General features: G+C 39.9%; 1 protein-coding gene across 3 annotated transcripts in view; it reads right to left on the bottom strand.

Annotated features, from left to right (window-relative positions):
* The window catches only part of rptor (regulatory associated protein of MTOR, complex 1), a 204,966-nt gene that overhangs the window by 105,727 nt on the left and 78,652 nt on the right, over nucleotides 1-20,587 (bottom strand). For all 3 annotated transcript variants that reach the window (XM_083924337.1, XM_083924336.1, XM_083924338.1), the window contains exon 7: nucleotides 9,805-9,980. In XM_083924337.1, the coding sequence (XP_083780463.1) occupies nucleotides 9,805-9,980 (176 nt within the window). The remainder of the gene's footprint in view (nucleotides 1-9,804; nucleotides 9,981-20,587) is intronic.

Raw genomic sequence — 20,587 nt, 5'->3', positions numbered from 1 at the left:
TAATCTCAAACACAGCAGGTTAATTCTGCCATTGTTTGTTGGGTTTCAGGCAGCTGCTATATTTGATATTACATTTGAAAATATCTGTTTGCAGTGCACTTTACATGGAAGTTATATTTCTTTTTGATGTTAATGTACACTTTATTTGTTAATAAATAATATTAAAAACATTTACATTTGTAATCTTTTTTAAACAAGGCTAAATGTTTCTCAAGCCTGATGCCTTCACTCATTTCATCTTTTAGGGAAAATTGTGTTATATTTATTTTCAATTAGATTTTCTTAGCCAAAAAAACATTTCCTAAGCCTGCCCTGCAATAACTTTGGGCTTATGTTATAAACTGCTAGGTTGGGAAACCGTGACACTCGTGCGTAGTGAATTTAAGCCCATGTTGTGTAGACAGATGTTTCAGTGTGTTGCCCTTGTTTCCACCTTTAAGTGGTGATCAAGTGACCAATGTGATCAATTTACAGACATTAGCAGAACTGTTGTCTTTCTTAGCAGAATGAAGCAACACTTTAATCGGTTTCTTCCTCATGACTCATGAGGTTCCAGCAGCGTAGACACATGAATTTGGTGCCAGTGTTTTGCAATGTGCAACTGTCAGAAAAACATGCATTGATTAAAGAATTGATGAGCTCAGTAGCATACGGTTCAGATTTGTTACTGGTTCCCAACTGGAACTGGTTCTTGTTTCCCATCCCTACTGACAACCGCCCGAGTTTAGGAGTGCTTTCCAAAAAAGCAAAACATTTTTAAAAGTGGTTCATGACATCTAGGGCGTTCACGCGAGAGGCAACCGCTTCAAAACCCTACCACCGTGATGGAAACCGCTTCCTCTCTGCTGCCCCGCCTCATTTAAATGACTGGAGGTGGCAGGTTACTGTGCAGTGGTGTGAAAAACCCCTTCGCAGGTATTTAGCCATAACCCAAAGTCATAGACAAAAAAAATTGGACCTGATGAATTTTTAAGGGATCAAACAAAGTGGATACCTCCCTCTTGGAATCCAGACTGTCTATACAAAATGTCATGGCAATCCATCCAATAGTTGCTGAGGTATTTCAGTCAGGACCAAAGTGATGAATCAACCGGTCGAACAACAGTCATTGCCATCCCCAGAGACAAGTCTGCTAGTGCAAAGTAGCCTCAATTCTAACAGGCAATATGTTACAGCAGAAAATATAGTAATCATTTTCAAATATGACTATAGGACAAAATATCTGCCAGCCATTCCAACTTAAATGTGCAGAATATCATGTTTTTGTTTATGTCTTGGGGTAAAACAGAGCCAGTGGGATTTAAACTGATCCAGATTAACTTTTTTTCACTTGGAGCACTGTGACCCCCAACTGAAAATTTTAGAGGCACACACTGTAAATTAACATGCTAACCAGATGTTAACATTTCTACTAATAATAAAAAATACTTTGATGATAGATGCAGAAATTACAATTTGCTGTTTCAAATTCAGTGTCACATTTTATCGTGCACTTTTGAAGATGAAACATAGAAGGTAAATGACAGTACAATATTAAATTGATTTTTTATCAACCATTCAGAATTTAGTGATTGGAAACTTTTTTAATATATTGTTAAGTTTTAACTGTGCAGAAAATATCCAAAGACATTTTATTCTGATATTCCACAGTTACATGTTCTGTTAGTTGTGAAAACATACCTGAGGTCATCTACAATGCACCTGAAGTGAACTTAGTCATTAGCAACAGACAGTTTTATTTTAATGAATATTTAATATAATGTAATATTTTACTGTACAGTATATATCCAAAGGCGTGAAAAGTTCTGTGAATATAATGCAATTAATCTTATTTCCATATTTATCCTGTATATGGCCCTGGTTGTGTAACACTTTATGAACTGAAAACCAAACGTAGACACAACAATACCTTTTTGACGCAACGCAATTAGATTATTTCTCGTAGTGTGTTCGTAGGTTGGCTATTACAGAGAGCATGTGGAGCAAGCCCCCCCAGCGCGCCGGTATTTGACGCACTGAGATCAAAGAGGACAGCAGTCAACATCGGCCAAGGGAGCAGGACATATTACATTGTTCGTTCGCACGTTCGTAGTTCACTGATAATCTCTGGTATACCTCCATGCATCATCTCACCTCTGACTGACATAAAGCTTTTCTATTGTGCCAACTAGTCAAAGTGGCTGAACTTTTGGATGCACCAAAAACTAAGGCTGGTGATCTAAACGTGTCGTGGAAGAAGAGAGCACGGTTAGATAAGTTCTGAGACGTATGGGAGGGCTGGAGGGCAGGGAGGAAATTGAAAAGAGAAGTGCTACACTCTAATTGGATCAGTGAATAAGATGGCAAGTGTGTGGGTGCGGGGAGAAGAGGGTGAGAGTGAGCATGTACATATTAAACTTTGAGGAGGGAAATGAAGTGGAGGAAGTGACTATACTGCTCCCAGGGTGGATGGTGGAGGAGCAGAGTGTCTCCTCTGGTCCCCACTGAGCTGGCTGTCGTCTACAGCTCATCACTCCTTCAATCAGCCCTCCTGTCCCAAGTCACCGTCTCTATCAGTCATGTGCAGGAGGGACTGCTGGGTGATCTCAAATTTAATCTGCTCTGTCACTGACGTACGATATACACGGCACATATCACACTGAGCATGTTCTACCAAATCATCTAAATTATAAATATGGCAAACTGTGTTCTTTTGCTGAAACTTTGCTGATTAGTTTTGATTATTGCTATTGCTTAATTTTCCACATCTGTTTCCCTCATTTAGAGCCGTTTGTGGCTCTGAAAAGTTTGTATCCTGCTTCTCTACAGAGGATGGCACCCGTCATCAACTTTTTCAATTTTAAGGTTTCTCTCCTATTTATTATTTACTTATATACTTTCCTCCTCTCTCTCTCTTTTCTTTACCCAGGACTTGATCACTACGCAATCATCGATGCACCATTGCAGCGAGATTAGCGGTTTTGAAAAGCAACTTATAACAGTTTGTACAGCTGTGCATCTACACCTTTTGCTGTTTTTGGGGGCATCTTTCTGTCGCTGCTCTCCAGAGATGTAGCAACGTAGCTGGCTAGCTATATAGGAATGATGTCACCATTCTTAATCCTGCATGAATTCCATAAACTATGGGACTGTGAAGGACAAAGCTGCAAAATGTTCGAATCTACAATTATTAAGTACCGGACATTGATTTTTTTTTTCAGTAGAACGCTCCATTAATGTTGTACCGCAACATTCTCACAGCTAATGAGTATACCACAGTATTTTACTATAAATAAGTACATGGTCAGTATGTGTAAAATCCATTACGTAGTAGCATATATGTATCACGATTATGAGAACAAAATGTTAGCATTATGACTGCTTCTTCCCAAATGTTTCATTGTTACATAAGCTCATAACAAGCTGCTCATTAAGTGGCAGCGGGCTCCAGAGCTCCAGTTTAACTGCTCCCATCTCAGAGCAACATTTCCAATGATAAAACATTATGATTTATGTGCTCAGTTTGATCATGAATAAGACAAATGTGAAGACGGAGGGGGTTCTACTTGATCAACATAGTAATGTGCTTCACTTTAAATTAACATCAAAGTGCAGTGCTAGTGCTATACTGGCAACATTATGCTAATTGAAATACATTTCCTTAACATACAGGGGTGTTGACCTTGCCTACAGCACAATTCAGTTTAAAGGGAAAAAAATCTGCTTAATTTTAATACCACACAGCTCCATTTTAATTTGTGGATTTTTCTCTTTCAACCGTACAGTACGACAGCAGGAAATCCTGGAGCGGCTCTGACAGTGAATCATGGAACAACTGTTGAGACGCGGTGACAGCAGCCGTGGTGATTGTACTGGGATAGGAGCAGATTTTCTGAACCCACAGCTGCACGCCTGACATTCAAATGAAGCTCATTTGGATAAATAGTAATGAGCAAATGTCATCTAATGACATCATTATACTTGGTATTTTCAGGGAGACTATCGTGTATGTCTTTATGTCCATAATTACCTGAATATGTGAAATGATTATTATTATTATTATACAATAAGGGATTTAATAAGGTATACATTCAGTGGCTGAATTGTATTTCTATTAACAGATTGGTGACAAATGTAAGGAAAAACTTGAATAAATATAATAAACCGATGTTCCATACAGGGAACATGAAAATTATGTTCAAGACCTCCACCCAGTGTAACACCTATGGAAGATTCCTGAGTGACATGTTCTGCACTCGCAACTAGCATCAGCCAAACACCAAATGAGGAAATATTTCTTTGGAAATATGGTTTTCATCCATCCAGTAGAGTTCACAGAATCTATGCCAAAAATCACTGAAGCTCAGGAAGATTGTGGTGCTCCAAAAACAATGTTTTTTTCCCATTTGGTTTGACCCATCTGTTTGTTTTCAACTCGCTCCAAAAAGATGTTGTGCGTCACCTTTTTTGTATTTTGTATCATTCCATTCTATGGAGCATTATGAAATGTTAAAAAAGTTAAAATTCTTTGACATCAGTTAGACATTGTTGATGAGACACCCATCACAAAAGACTGCTGAAACCACGGTATATAAAAGATTGATTTATTTGAAGTTGTATTTGTTTTACCTCAAGAGCAATAGTTGCTGCGATAATTTTATATCAAATTAAAAAATATAACACTTTGTTAAAAAACAAAAAATGACATTCAGGATCTCACATTTCACAATTTTGACCCGACATTCCAAGTTCAAGTTGTGTAAAACCAAATGCCGATAACTCCAGTGAGTCATCTTCAAGAGAAAATGTTCACTGACATTTGATGTCTACATATAAACTAGACTTCAGTAGATTTCTGTGACAACTACAGACTCAAAGTGGCCTTTCATTTAGGCCTATGTGCTTTATTACTGTTGCCTAGCAGCATGAGGTCTGCAGCTGCAGATCTGGCCATAGAAAACTACTTAATTCACTCAAAATATGGTGTGACGTGAGCAAACAGCTCAGATTGAAATGAACATAATGGGTTCATTCAGTGGGAGCTCCCACTGAATGAAAGCAATATGAGATGTGGTCATGTGAGCCTTTGCTGGTGCATTTCAATTAAAATCTCATCTGTGTTCCTGCTAAGGTTATGATTCAAAGAACATACATTAAGAAAGCAAGATGCTACTGTACTTGACGACACCATTGTGCTGGTCAAAGCTGAGAAGCAAGGTTGAACGCCTTACATAGCATCAGCCGTATTAGCCTGTATACACTGCCTGTGTGCATGTGCTTTGAAACGATAGCACTCCTGGGTTCAGCTTGTGGGGCTGGGGGTATGTGTGCGATTGAGAGGAAACAGAGGCAGACACTAAAATTTGCTGTTGCTGTCTTTTAAAAGTACACCTGTCAGCAGAAACATTTACTGAAACTTGTCACTCAAGTAAGGCAGTTGTTATTTGTTTGAATTTGCCTTTTGTGACAGTGCAGGCCTCGTAGAAAATGCTGTGCTTCCATCTTGTGCGGAGATATTTTACTGCTACTACTGGTATTTTTTAAGATTCTGATGGTTTCACAGTAGATCAGTGGGGTTTTTTTGTTGGTATGACTTGGCCTTATTATTGGTTTATAGTGGCTTATTCTACTGTGGAGTACATATAATATATATGCAGTTCTGTGGTATCATTTTGTAAATGTACAAATATCAGTGTAACAAATGGTTTATGCGTTGCAAATCATTGTATTTCATTGTGTTTTGCCTTATATATTGCCTCTTTGTTGTGGGTTATAAGTTGTTGTGTTAGAAGTTATACCCATTAGCCTGTACCCTTGGACAGTCTGTCACCTCCTCTCTGTAATTCAAACTCAACTACAGGGAATCTATTCTTTTGCACATTAGTCTGGTATTTCTGATCTTGTATATATTTCACTACTGTAAATATTCATTTCTGTAAATTTGAATTTGAGTTTTTCTACAATATGTTGTCTGTATAATATTTGTTGTTAGTATATCTGGAGCTTTGTAGCAAAAATTATTTTCCCTGGGATTATTAAAGTTTTTCTGATTCGGATTAGCAAGAGGGTTCGCTCCTCACAGTGAACAAGATTCTATATTTTGCTGCCTGAAGAGTTTGAGTTGCAGTTTCAGCAATCCACCAGTATGGAGGCATATGAAAAATTAATATACAGGAAATAAAAATTCATATACTGCCCACCATTATACTGGACACAACTTTGACCTGCAGATGGTGTTAGTTGCACAGTGAGAGGATATATCACATTTCCTGGACAAAAGTGACGGACCAGCTGACAGACAACTGTACATCCGACCGACTGACATCACTGACTCTAAAGGCCTGCTTCTAGAATGGCAAAAATATACATGTTTCTTTTTTCTTCCTTCATCTGTTGTCCTTTTCTACTTCCCCTGCAAACCCCTGGTGTCATCCCGTTCCCTCCCTTTCTATTTTCAGACGCTCACCTCCTCAATCCCTCCCAAACCTATCGCAGCAGTGGGGAAATCCCTTGAAGATGGCGTTCCATCAGTAATGATTTTCTGCTCAGCTGAGCAACGAAGGGTACACAAGCACTCACTCTGCATTGCTCTCCCCAACTCTCCCTCTCTCTACCTCTCTCTGTAAACCCCATCATCCATCCCTCAATGCATTTCATTAAAGTTTTAAAGCCAAGGTAAGCCGGCACATCAGTGAATCTCTCCATCCGCCCACTCTAACCCTGCCAAACTCAACTCCATCGCTTTCACTTTTCTCGCCGTGTCTCACTATTGGGTTGTGTAAAATTAAGGAGATGATAACTCGGCATGTCTTTATTTAGAAAATAATAAGCATACAGGAGAGACCGCAACAAACTATGGGAGGATCAAGAGGAGGATGATGTGGTGAGAGGGAGCTGCAGCGTCTTTGGAGACTCGTGAAGTGTTCCAGGTCTCAGCGAAAGCTGGAGGGCAGGCTGATGTACATGCTGTCCACAGCTGGAATGTTTAATCTGGTGAGTGGGTTTCTCGAGCACTGGGACTATTCTCAGTCAAATTGTTATTCTCTACCTGACCTGGCAGGAGGCAGCTCTATACTATGTATGAATGTCCCTCACAGAAGCACATGGTGTTGACTCCTCCAGGGAAAACTGACTGGATTTGTGGCATGCATCTTTATAGATACACAACATTAACGTAGATAGAGATTTTCTGTCCTTTCCAATTAATCTGCATTTATTCTTATTTTGAATTGGGTTCTTTACATGTGTATTCAAAAGGCTGACATAACTAATTCATTAACTAATTAATTCAATAATTAGTCATGAGCTTGAAAAGTGTCTTCTGACGTGTTGGTGTTCAGGCAAAAGTTCTGCTCACTGAGTTTACCAAACTCAACTATTTAAGGAAATTGTATATATATAATGCATTAACACGGTAACACATGACTGAATTTACATTACTGAACCACAAGTCAAATTCATTACTACAAACCACTGAAACTTGCAAGCTACAACATCCATTTTTGGAGGCACGGAATATTAAGGAATAGCTTAGTCAATATTATCTGGCAGGCTTTTAGCAACTTGTTCCCTGAAATGGAATGCTGGTAAGGGTTATCAATATTAATAGCATAATACTGGGACCTCATTATGCTGAAGGTCATGGTGGGGCGTGGATTTAGAGTGGAGCGAGATAAACGAAACTCTTCAACATTTCTGGCAGAGAAGAAACATTCAGCTAGCTGTAGGACACCAACTGCAGGCAACCTGTCATTCACACCTCTTTTAAATTTGTGGTTGAGAATTTCTTAAATCATCCCTGTGACTTTTAGTGTGTGCAAAGTGATTCAATCATTAAAATGCAAAAAGAAAAGTGCAACAAAGTCATGAATTACGGCACAACAGGGACACAGCCGACAGAGACTGTACCTGAGCTGGTAGTGTAGTGCATGGGAGATTAGGTGCGCACCTGCATTTTCTTTACATTGTAGCTGTTTACTGTTGCTTTCATACTCTATATCTCTATATGTATTAGAAAGCATGTGATTTTATCACAAATTGTGTTAAAGCAAATATAAAATCCAAACGTTAATAAGAATAATAAAAAATATGAGGTGACACTGCTGCTCCCTAATTCCAAAGTAAAACTGAAAAAAAAACCTCTGACAAGGACGCACGCACGCACGCACGCACGCACGCACGCACGCACGCACGCACGCACGCACGCACGCACGCACGCACACAGACTATTAAACAAGCCTGTATTTAACAGATATTGTGAATGGCCTTGTAGGGAAACAATGGCTTTGTTCTATTGAAGTATCCAAGTAAACCACGACGGTGTGACAGCCACCCAGCATGAACTTTTTCGGGACCTTGAAATCACAACAGCCACTGAATTCAGCCACGACGCTCCGCGCAAAAAACAGGAAAATATTTAAATTATGCAAACAAAAAAGATGGCCCAAACTACAAAAGTTTCTTTCAAAGTATTATATAAACGTTTGTATTGTAATCAGAACTCGTAGGGCTAGCTAAACACTAACATGCTAGCCATTACTATTACTATTCAGTTCAATACCTGTGCTAACATCCCATCTGAGTTTTGGTACTCAAACCCGAAGAAAAAAAAGAAATTCAATACCTAAGTTTGCAGAATATGAACATGTTAAACTTAAATATGCCCATCCATAAAGTACCAGTGTACAATCTTATTTTAAGACAAGCGGCCATACAATAACTTTACCTGTAAGATACAGTCCGAAGTGCCTTTCACACATGCACTGCAAACCTATAATCGTCCCGACATTAATGACATGTGAACACAAATATCCAATTCGGACATCATACAGAGTTTACCCTGCCAGCTTTTTAGTACAAAGACAGGGTCATCTCTGAGCAGCCCCCCTGTTTAGTGTGCCCCATACAAATGACTGCGTGATGCAACCCGTGTGTTCCCTTGGTTTAGCTTGAAGCTCCATCAGTACAATCCTCTGAATGATCCATCGTGCCGCATTTACATCAGGCAACTGTGCCAGCCAAGTCTGAATAACTTTCACCTATCTTATTGAACCGTCCTCTGTGGGGATCATCATCCTTGCATAGCTGTGGATGATGTCGGTTTACATTTCTCATCATAGCTGAATATTTCTAATCATAGCAGAATACTGAGCAGGGTCGGAGCTCAGAGGAAGGAGTGGTCTCTGCAAAGGACACATCATGTCTGTCCTCAGAGTGTCGAGTGGTACAAGCGCCGCTAACAGGCTTTACAAATGAATGGCACACCATGTCCTGCATGGTAAAAAGGAAAATGTGCATTTCTGCTGAATATTACAGAGAAATATTTCTATTTTTAATTATCACATATTGTCAATACAAAGCAATTAAAAATGTAATTTGCTTCACATAATACCTTTAAAATATAACCTCATACTTACTATAATAGCCTTCAAACGGTTCTCTGTGGGGTCTTTGTAACGACTTTTGGTCAAAAGTTCAAACAAGATAGGTAAGCTACTGCTGTACTGATCATGAGCAGAAAAGCCATTCAAATTCTTCCAAAGTAGAAACTTTTTTTATTTAATTTCACATTTCTTAATTTAACACCTTAACAATTTCTTACCCACTGAGAAAGACCATAATCATAGAGCTCCTGTGTATCAGTTCAAAGTTCCCGCTGTTTAAAGCCTATTTGAGCTCATTATTTGGGAAACTATGCTTAAATGTTAACGGTTACAGTAGGTGAAACAAATCCCAGCTACCCCTTACTTCAGCATATAGATTCATCTGGAACGTTTTGGACTTTTAATGCTAAGTCAGGAGAGAAAGAAGTGACAGAAACATTACCATCGCAGGGCGATCTTGATGGGTGTGGTGAGGCAGGAGGTGAAGAGGTCGGCTGGGAGGTCGGGGTTCATGGGCAGCAGCTCACTGGCCTCGCAGGCAGCCAGCTGGATGCAGTTCTTCATAGAGGGTGGCAAGGGCATTTGGGCAAGCGGGTGGCTGGGGTTGATGGCTGCAACCTGAACAGATAAAACATGACAGTTCACATTCATTTGGCTGGAACAACCACCTGAGCCACATCTAAAAATGTGCCAACTACAATTTGTCAATGTAAAATAATTAGGTTTAAAATATCAGGGGGTATTTTAAATATCAAAAGATTTTTTTAAAGTTGCTACACTACCACAACCACAAAAAGTGATCTCAGTATGAATCTGGGTTTCAGACCCAAATCATTAAATGATTGAACCGAGCAGAGGAGCTGGGTGACAGATGTGAGATTTGTGGCCAGTGTTCACGTCTGTCAGAGATCACAGCAGACACAGAGGTGGAGAGCATCTCTTTGTGGCATCCCCATTTAAAGACACATATTTGAGTTGGAATTTTTTTTTTTTTTGCTCTGGTATTATTGGGGCTGGGTGATGTGGAAAAGTTTTTTCAATTATGGCTTCTGACGATTAGGAAAATTAAATGATTATATGTCCGCATTCCATTCCCCAAATATTCTCTTATTTTATGTTGTAAATCCAGCGCACCCTTTCCTTTACACTGTAACTGACTGGGACATGTTGAATATATGTTTAGAAGTGTTCAATAAGGTACAGTATACCTCAGGATATATACTGTGTGTGTGTGTGTGTGTGTGTGTGTGTGTGTGTGTGTGTGTGTGTATATATATATTACCATAAAAAAAAATATATTTATCTATCTATTATTTATTTATATCATGATTTACGCCAAAAGTTGTTTCAAAACGTCGATGCTCCTGATGTTGATTTCATAGGTTTGGAGGATAGAGCTGCATTTGAACTTCTGTTTGATAGTTTACGCATTTTCTGAATCTGTGTCCAAAGCCTGAGACAGGAGCAGGAAACTAACGTAAAAATATGAAAAAAACTCCTGTGTTTATGCTCATGTATTGTGTTATTGCTCATGTTTGTGAATCTGCACATATCCTACTTTATTCATTCATTTATTTTTGTATGCTCCATTTTTGGTTGTTGTGGACCACATTGGAAGGCTTAGTTTTTGTTGTATACATTTAGGTGCCTGTATAATCCTGTATGGGATGGGTCATGGTAACATGACCAGACATGAAAAGGAAGTTTCATTCATTCATTCATTTATACAATTTATGTTTTGTAATCATTTGTTCAATTTGTTCATTTGAATTATATTTAAAGTTCAAAGATACATGTTTAAGTTTCATTTTTGTTTTCTTTTTAACGTGGGTTGTGTAGATGTCACATTGTTTTTCTAACGGAAGTCAAATATAATTATAAAAAATTCCAAAATTTAAACAACCTTCTGTTTTTAAAAGTTCCAGACTGATACACACAGATAGACTGATAGAAAGGAGGCCAAAATACAAAGGAGAAGGAGACCGCTTTGGTCCCTAAATACTTGAAGTAAAAACAAGTAAGAAAACTGATACGAAGTCTCAGTGTGAGTTTGTGCAAACGTCCAGCCATGGCAACAGGTGAAGGCGTTAGTGCCCTGTTACCTCCTACATAAGCCTGCTGCAATTTGTCATCATTGTTGCAAGCTGTGGGCTCAAATTTGGCATCAAATCAGGGCTCCCAGAAAACTTTTTACAAAGGAAAATCTGCAATTCATTTGATCACTTGTCGGCAACAGACTTCACTGATATAAGAAATTCATCCATTTTTCCCAGACTGAGCTCATTTTCATATAAAAGCATCGGCTGAACCTTTTACCTCATAGATATGTTGTGAAGCTGCTGTATTGTGTGCAAATTGAAAGCAAAAGATAAATATCACTATTAAATGAAACCATCTTCCTGCTTCTGTTATTGACAGTGTAGGATGAGCAATAGAAGTAGTTTTTGGGGGTGGGGGGGCTGTCACCTGGGGCATAAAAACAGGAGAAAAATTTTATTGCAGAATATAGAAATCATTGTTCTGTCCGGTTCTACCATCTTGTACTTCCAGACAAATCATTACAATTGAGGGCACACTCACACTGTCCTTCCGCACCGCGCCCTGGGCTTTAAGGTACTTGTCCCCCCTCCCTCTCCCCCCGCACCCCAGTCCCGCTTGTACTCACACTGCCAGGGCCTCGCGCAAATGCTTCTTGCTGTCCATACGTCATCCATGTAACACGTCACACGCATTGATTGACGCCATCGCGATGCGTCTCTTTGTTTCCAAATCTTTCCATAGACCTCAGAGTTTTTGTGCGTCTTGTCGACTGTTTTTGAATCTTTTCACCCGACCAAATCTGCAGTAAACACTCCACCTCCGCATCACACCAACGTGAACCTTTCGCCGCCATTGTTGTTGTTGTTGTTAAATGTCCGCGCATGGTCCGTCCTTTTTATTTTCTATGTCCGAACAGGTGCACATAAATTAAGTCAGAACTGGCGTAGGCCTTGTGCTCGTGCGCACGCTTGTGCTCGTACATGTGCAAATGGGCTCTACAAAAGCCCACCTCTCTCAGACCAGCTGGCCGCAGTTATGCGCGGAGCGGTTGCACTCACACTGGTCAAACGCACTAGGCTTAACCCAAAAAACCTGTTTTGGCCCGGTGCGGAAGGACAGTGTGAGTGCGCCCTGAGAGACTACCTGAGATATTTTGAGAACATGATGATAATGTGATAGTATATCGATCCCAGTGAGGAAATGCTCCTCTTGCCTGGCCCCTGAGCAGGCGGGCTTCAGTGGTAAACAACCCTCTCGTGTATTCTAAAAACAGAATTAGCATGTTATTTCCACAGTCTGGGACAGCTCAGTCAATATGTGCAAATGTGAAGAATGGGGGAGGCATGCATATGATGTGAAACTTTAATTATATCTGGAGCTCTGGACTATTTATGTGCTCATTGGGCTGTTGTACTGTTGATTTGTTTTCCGGGGGTTCAATATGGTTTCTGTTCTGTCTTTTGCTGAGTAGACTTTAATGAGCTGTGGGTCTTAGCGGAGGCAGCATTCCAAGAGTTCCCTTGAACATCACTGCTATGGGTGGTTGCTTTCATTTTGCAACTCTGCCTAATTTACTAAGAAATTAGTAAGGAAGATTAATATATTGTTATTATTATTCTCATGCCCGATGTCAGCTGGGATCAGCTCCAGCCCCCAGCGACCCCGACAGAGATAAGCGGTTGAAGATGAATGAATGAATGAATGAATGAATATCATTATTCTTTTCTGCAAAACACAAGTCTATTATTCCAAGGAATACTTTATCCTATTGTTCACCCATTTATAATTGGCCCTGAAGCCATTTTTTTTTTACTGACGTGTGACTTTCACAGTGAGGACGTAAAGGTCCCGTATTATACTCATGTTCAGGCTCATTTTTAGGTATTTTGGGTTTCTACTAAAAATATTTGCATGCTTTAATGGTCAAAAAACACATTTCTAGACAAAAAAACAGCACTTTCTACATTTATATAGTATGGTTGTGACATCATAACCGTACAGAAGTCCTGGCGGCCTGTTTAAAGGCACAGTTCCTGAATACGGACTGTGTGCATTTGTCTGTGGATTGAAGGTTTTGATACGTTCACAGTATTTATATACCGCCACCTGCTTTATAACGAAAAAAAAGGACATGGAAATCTCACTTTTTACAAAATGGGTCCTTAGTCAATACTGTACTCTATTGTGATTTGTCACTGCTCTGTCCAAAAAGGAACTGGACTCGATAAGTGACCGTCAATTTTTGGTAGTGCTTAGATTTAACTGATTTTAATTTTAAGTCTGATACTGTCTCTTGAATTCTTCTTGGCATATAATTAGAGTTGGAAATTTTTTTCAACGTTTTCAGTACTCAGCAGGGGTGAAAGTAGTTTTTATTTCTTGCCGGTACTATGATATTGACTAATAGTGTACATAGTGTGCACCAGGCGCGTCGCTAGCTAGTGAAAATATTTTTAGATTTTTGAAATTGCGCAGATGAACATGCAATTGTGATGTAGTTTTAGAAGGATAGAAAAGACCTATGGTCATGTGTGACTCCCGTCTGGGCAGGTCTACTGAATAGGTTAATGTGTCTGTTAAGAAAGGTCAGCACAGACAACAGCAGCCAGAATGAGACATAAGAACAGGCTACAGCCTCAGAAACACTGACATGCACCGACCCGATGTCTAGTGGACCGAGTTGAATCCACTGCCCCGACGGACATTTTCTCTCTGAGCGGTGTTTGGGTTTAACGAATGACCCGTTTCAGCTGAAAGTGGTTGCCATATTGACGGCAGATGCACAGGAAAACAAAGGTAGTGGTCCTGTGAATACCTCTATGTTACGTTTTTCATGACAATCTTAAACATAACGTCACCTACCTGATCAGTCTTTATAGTTTTGTTTGAGTAAATGTGTCTGTCACATTTTGTACGTTGCTTGTTGTTACGGTAAACAGGAGGAGAGCGAGTTCTTCCTAATAATTCTATCTCTAATTCATTTTCTAAATTAATCGTTTGTGTTTGAAACATGCCTGTGTACACCTGTGTGCGTAGAATTTTAATCACCACTGTAAAAACAAACTTTTTTTAGGAGATTCACTGTCATGCCGTTGTGGGAAATGAAAGTCAAAAGAGATTAACTTGGTGCTCCACCAGCCAGTACCTGTCTCCCTGGTGTAGTAAGACATACACCAGACATTTTTATACAGTTTATGAGAGTATCTCTCTTAAAACATAATCCTGTTTTCATCACTACATCACTACGGTAACCGCAGAGGCACATTTAACAAGGTGACCAGTTAAACCAAAACACTGGCAAGTCAGTCTGCTTTAAGTTTGATTCTGGAGTTATCAAGTCAGTCTGCTTTAAGTTTGATTCTGGAGTTATCAAGTCAGTCTGCTTTAAGTTTTATTCTGAAGTTATCAAGTCAGTCTGCTTTAAGTTTGATTCTGGAGTTATCAAGTCAGTCTGCTTTAAGTTTGATTCTGGAGTTATCAAGTCAGTCTGCTTTAAGTTTGATTCTGGAGTTATCAAGTCAGTCTGCTTTAAGTTTTATTCTGAAGTTATCAAGTCAGTCTGCTTTAAGTTTGATTCTGAAGTTATCAAGTCAGTCTGCTTTAAGTTTGATTCTGAAGTTATCAAGTCAGTCTGCTTTAAGTTTGATTCTGGAGTTATCAAGTCAGTCTGCTTTAAGTTTGATTCTGAAGTTATCAAGTCAGTCTGCTTTAAGTTTGATTCTGAAGTTATCAAGTCAGTCTGCTTTAAGTTTGATTCTGTTATCAAGTCAGTCTGCTTTAAGTTTGATTCTGAAGTTATCAAGTCAGTCTGCTTTAAGTTAGATTATGAAGTTATCAAGTCAGTCTGCTTTAAGTTTGATTCTGGAGTTATCAAGTCAGTCTGCTTTAAGTTTGATTCTGAAGTTATCAAGTCAGTCTGCTTTAAGTTTGATTCTGGAGTTATCAAGTCAGTCTGCTTTAAGTTTGGTTCTGTTATCAAGTCAGTCTGCTTTAAGTTTGATTCTGTTATCAAGTCAGTCTGCTTTAAGTTTGATTCTGAAGTTATCAAGTCAGTCTGCTTTAAGTTTGACTCTGAAGTTATCAAGTCAGTCTGCTTTAAGTTTGATTCTGTTATCAAGTCAGTCTGCTTTAAGTTTGATACTGAAGTTATCAAGTCAGTCTGCTTTAAGTTTGATTCTGGAGTTATCAAGTCAGTCTGCCTTAAGTTTGATACTGAAGTTATCAAGTCAGTCTGCTTTAAGTTTGATTCTGAAGTTATCAAGTCAGTCTGCTTTAAGTTTGATTCTGTTATCAAGTCAGTCTGCTTTAAGTTTGAAACTGAAGTTATCAAGTCAGTCTGCTTTAAGTTTGATTCTGGAGTTATCAAGTCAGTCTGCTTTAAGTTTGATTCTGGAGTTATCAAGTCAGTCTGCTTTAAGTTTGATTCTGAAGTTATCAAGTCAGTCTGCTTTAAGTTTGATTCTGTTATCAAGTCAGTCTGCTTTAAGTTTGATTCTGGAGTTATCAAGTCAGTCTGCTTTAAGTTTGATTCTGAAGTCATCAAGTCAGTCTGCTTTAAGTTTGATTCTGGAGTTATCAAGTCAGTCTGCTTTAAGTTTTATTCTGAAGTTATCAAGTCAGTCTGCTTTAAGTTTGATTCTGAAGTTATCAAGTCAGTCTGCTTTAAGTTTGATTCTGAAGTTATCAAGTCAGTCTGCTTTAAGTTTGATTCTGAAGTTATCAAGTCAGTCTGCTTTAAGTTTGATTCTGTTATGAAGTCAGTCTGCTTTAAGTTTGATTCTGTTATCAAGTCAGTCTGCTTTAAGTTTGATTCTGAAGTTATCAAGTCAGTCTGCTTTAAGTTTGATTCTGTTATGAAGTCAGTCTGCTTTAAGTTTGATTCTGTTATCAAGTCAGTCTGCTTTAAGTTTGATTCTGAAGTTATCAAGTCAGTCTGCTTTAAGTTTGATTCTGAAGTTATCAAGTCAGTCTGCTTTAAGTTTGATTCTGGAGTTATCAAGTCAGTCTGCTTTAAGTTTGATTCTGGAGTTATCTCTCTACAGTGTGGACACGTCAGAGTTTTTTTTTTATTGCTTTGTTCCTGTGTGCCTGTGGCTGTTGGTAATGAGACCACATAAAAGTCTACTATACTGGGCTTTTTTCATCATTATTGTGTTGTTTTTTTTTGACACCACAGAGGTCCGGGGCTATAGCCCCGAATGCCCAGGTCTAAAGACGCACCTGGCACGCACAAAAAATACACTTAATTATTTATTATAGTCTACTTATCAAGCATTCACTAGGACTTCTTATCATTCTAGTACTTTTCATCCCACTGCTAGTGTGAAAGTTTCAGACTTTGAAACAAACGTCTGTCTGCTAAAATACTTTGATTACAAGCTGCGCAGGTTGGCACAAGATCTGATTAAGCCGTATACGCGCTGCGTGCTTGTTGTCTGTCCAGGGAAACACTGCACACATAAAAACATCAACATATTTTTCTGTATATGTTGTTTTCATTTGGGAGACTTTGCAACGAACGTCTGTCTGCTAAAACCTTCGGAGACCAGCTGCGCATGTTGGCGCAGGATGGTTAAGCAGTACGTGCACTATCTTGCTCCTTGTCTGACGAGTGAAACGCTTTACTGAAGGTTCAGACATAATTCAGAGAAAGTTCAGAGTGACTTATATGCAATGTGTATTGTGGAAAACATGTTGCTTCTAGTAAATTGACGTTAGCAGGTGTGTTGTCATGCTGAAAGTGCAAATTTTTTCAGAGACAGTCTATTTTTCTTTCCACTACAGCGTACCCCCTCCAAATCTTGTAGTGGTACGCCGTTCGGGCCAGTACCGGCTTACTTTCACCCCTGTTACTCAGTCATAGCAATGATGCTCCCTCTAGCAGTTGCAATAATCTGGAACATTTGTGTGGGATGCATAAACAAGCTGTGTCACATACTGCACACGTAGCCTAGCTCACTGTAGATCAGCATTTGTGTGAACTGCAAACTGTCGCTGTAAGACCTGCTGAAGAGCTGCTGAAGAGCTGCTGACACCCAGAATAGCTGTGTAGTGTGGGGAAAAATGTTGCTTTAGGTGTTAGCAAAGACTTTTGGGAACGGAGGCTGCACAGAAGGAGAGACATTTAGAAATCCTCAAACTGTCTGGGGCCAAGTGTTAGAGTAAATTAAAAGACCTGGCACTCAATCTGTCAAAAAACCATAAGCAATGATATAAGCTTGCACAGACATATGGTCTAAGAAAATACAAAGACATGAGCACTTTCAAAAACAGCAGAGCCACCAAACAACTTAAACTCAACCATAACACAGCAGTGATGCACCAGAACTCCTGAATGGAAACTACTCATCGCTTCCCCCGGTTTGCTGCGTGATGTAGCTCAGCATCTGATGCAAGCTGGGGTAAACCCACACTACCCGAGACAAGAACTGAGGGGATGTCCTTGTCTTTCTGCGCCCAGAGGGTGAGTCGTGTCAATTAGAGGATGAGACAAGAAAACAAATGGAACAAATGATCCAGCAGGCTGCCCAGGAAACAAAACAGTAAAACAGGGTATAATTCCTACATCAGTCCTTGAAATGGCACATGAACAAAGTAACAAAAATGAAAAAAAAAAAATCTGTATTTTATTCTTAAAACTGCCATGACCTGATTCAAATGTTCAATCTGGTTTCCAGTTTAACTAATCAAACTGAAAATGTAGCGTGTGATGAGGCACTGTAGGTTTATGTAATACCTCCCTACTCTTGTATATGCTGCACAGCCTCCCTGCTCTCTGCTAGTCCAATAACTCATTAGCTGACTCTATAATAAGTGGTGGAAAAAAGGCAGCAGCAACTGAAGCTCAGATCTCAGTGTGAGACATTATGTATTTACATACGGCTCTATAAGAAGCTGTGCACACACATGAATAAACCATGATATTAAAAATACAGAAGAATGGGATTAATTAATGGAGGGGAGTGATAACGTGTCTAACTGTGCATGTGTCTTTTTTTATGCTGTCAACATGCATATTTCATTTCTCTTTGAAATGTTTGCAGGCATGAGTGGGTGCCTGATTGTTGCTTTGCAGATGGATCTGTGCCAATCTTCCTGGAACATAATTCCTCTTCTCTCTGTAATGAGGGAAATGTCGACTCGCTCGTAGACACGGACATCACAAACAAAGCGGCACGCGTTTCTAAAGCCTCTCATTGTGTCGACCTAAGAAGAACATTGTCTCCTGAATGAAATCTGGAAGAAAGTCTGTGACGGCGTGGCGCGGTAATCCAAATGGTAAATACGACAACATTGCTAGCAGAAGCTGATTAATGCCAAGCATCCACTGTAATTATCACATTAGCATACTGTAATCTCGCAAATTACCATGAAAATCACCATGACAGCTTGCTTTTCACTCTCCTCCACTGGGGAGATCAGGGTACAATTTAAATGCTGAGAATTTTATTTTTTTTGTAAGTGACACTAATTGATGAGCCTAATCCTATGGGGGGGGGGGGGGGATTTCAGATGTAGAGAACACACAATCACAGCAGGAGTCATAGTCATGCACACGCGCGCACGGCTGCCAGAACGCAACTCTAGTCAAGCAATAAATTTTACAGCCGTGCATTAATTATTCATTAAAATGATAGAAGGAGCCGGTGGAAGCTTAATGTGAGCATCCTGGAAACGCTGGAAACACAAACATCGAACCCACAACACAAACACGCACACACTCTCAGTCCAGCGTGTCTTAGCTAAGAGTGCTGTAAGGAGCACACGCGCACACACTCACGCACCTCTTTCGGCCCTGCAGCTAATGCAGTGAGCATGTCTGCTGAGTGCAAGCAGGAAGTGATGAGATATTTAAAAGGAAGCAGGTGGCCCTATAATAGAGCACTCAGAATACACACACACACACACACACACACACACACAAACACACACGCACGCACGCATGCAAACATGCACACACACACACACACACTGACTGAATGGACTGCAGGAGGCGGCTGATAGAGTGGTGAGGAGGAGTGATAAAACACCTCCTCCCCCTTTCATGTCATCCCTTCAGCCGTCTCCTTCATGCTCCCGTCTTCATCTGCATCTCTAAATGTAAGTCCCTGGTGGGATCAGGCCTGTCGTGCTATCGTGTGCAGAGTGTATTAAAAAATGGCAGACAATGTGTACGTGTTTTGCCGCGACAGAGGGATGGGGGTGTAGGAGCGCGTGGGCGAGGTGGGGGACTCCCCGCTTGGATCATCTCCTGCATGATTAAAAACGTCTCTGGGAGTCCTCACCTCTCTCTTTATCTTCCATTATACACTTCCTGTGTGTGTGTGTGTGTGTGTGTGTGTGTGTGTGTGTGTGTGTGTGTGTGTGTGTGTGTGGGTGGGGGTGGGGCTGTTAGAAGGGTAAGCACTCAGGTGGAAAAATTCAATTGCTTATGGACGTTATGCAACTTCTCCTTCATTTAACTGGGGGACTTCCTCTGTTTACTTCCCTACCGCAACATGATAGTTAAACCCTGAAGGTCCCGCCGTTAAGTAAATACACTTTGCACAACGATGCAGCTAATACCTTTGGAGTAGGCTCTGCTATAAAAACTTTAAATATGGTCTCCAAAATTGAAAGTTTTTGCATTCTTGCTTCATCCACACAGCGTCTCTCAGATGGCCATAACCACTTCACAAGCTTTACTTCCAGGCCGTATGGCTGAGGTTTGGCTCCACTAAACTGAATGCAGACAGTCTTGGGACAGTCTTGGCCCCAACTGGCCCATTTCTCAACAACCTTGTACAACTACAAGAGTAAAGAAATTGTGCCCCCACCACCTCCTCACTTTCAATTTGCAATAATTTAGCCAAAATAAAAATTACAAATAATAATATTAAATGTTGAACTTCTGGTTTATTTGCTTTTAAAACTTCCTACATTTGCATAAATCTGCTCAAACCGTACTCCACTACACACAGTATGTTTTGCATACTGTGTGGTAAGTTAACAATATTCCCTAACATTGTTATGCTACCATAAGTAGCAAACTGTTCACACTGAATTTTACTGCAATATGTCTTCTCTGCACCACATGACTACAGCTAATGTTTCACAGCCGTAAACAGAGTTTATCTTCATTACATCGTCTGAAAACAACACTAGAGTGCTACAGTAAAATGGCACAGACCTCTACACACATCAGA

The sequence above is a fragment of the Echiichthys vipera genome, assembly GCF_963691815.1.
Source record: "Echiichthys vipera genome assembly, chromosome: 2".
NCBI classification, from domain to species: Eukaryota; Metazoa; Chordata; class Actinopteri; order Perciformes; family Trachinidae; genus Echiichthys; species Echiichthys vipera.
The sequence above is the reverse complement of the archived record's forward strand: the minus strand, read 5'-3'. Positions and strand labels throughout refer to the sequence as shown.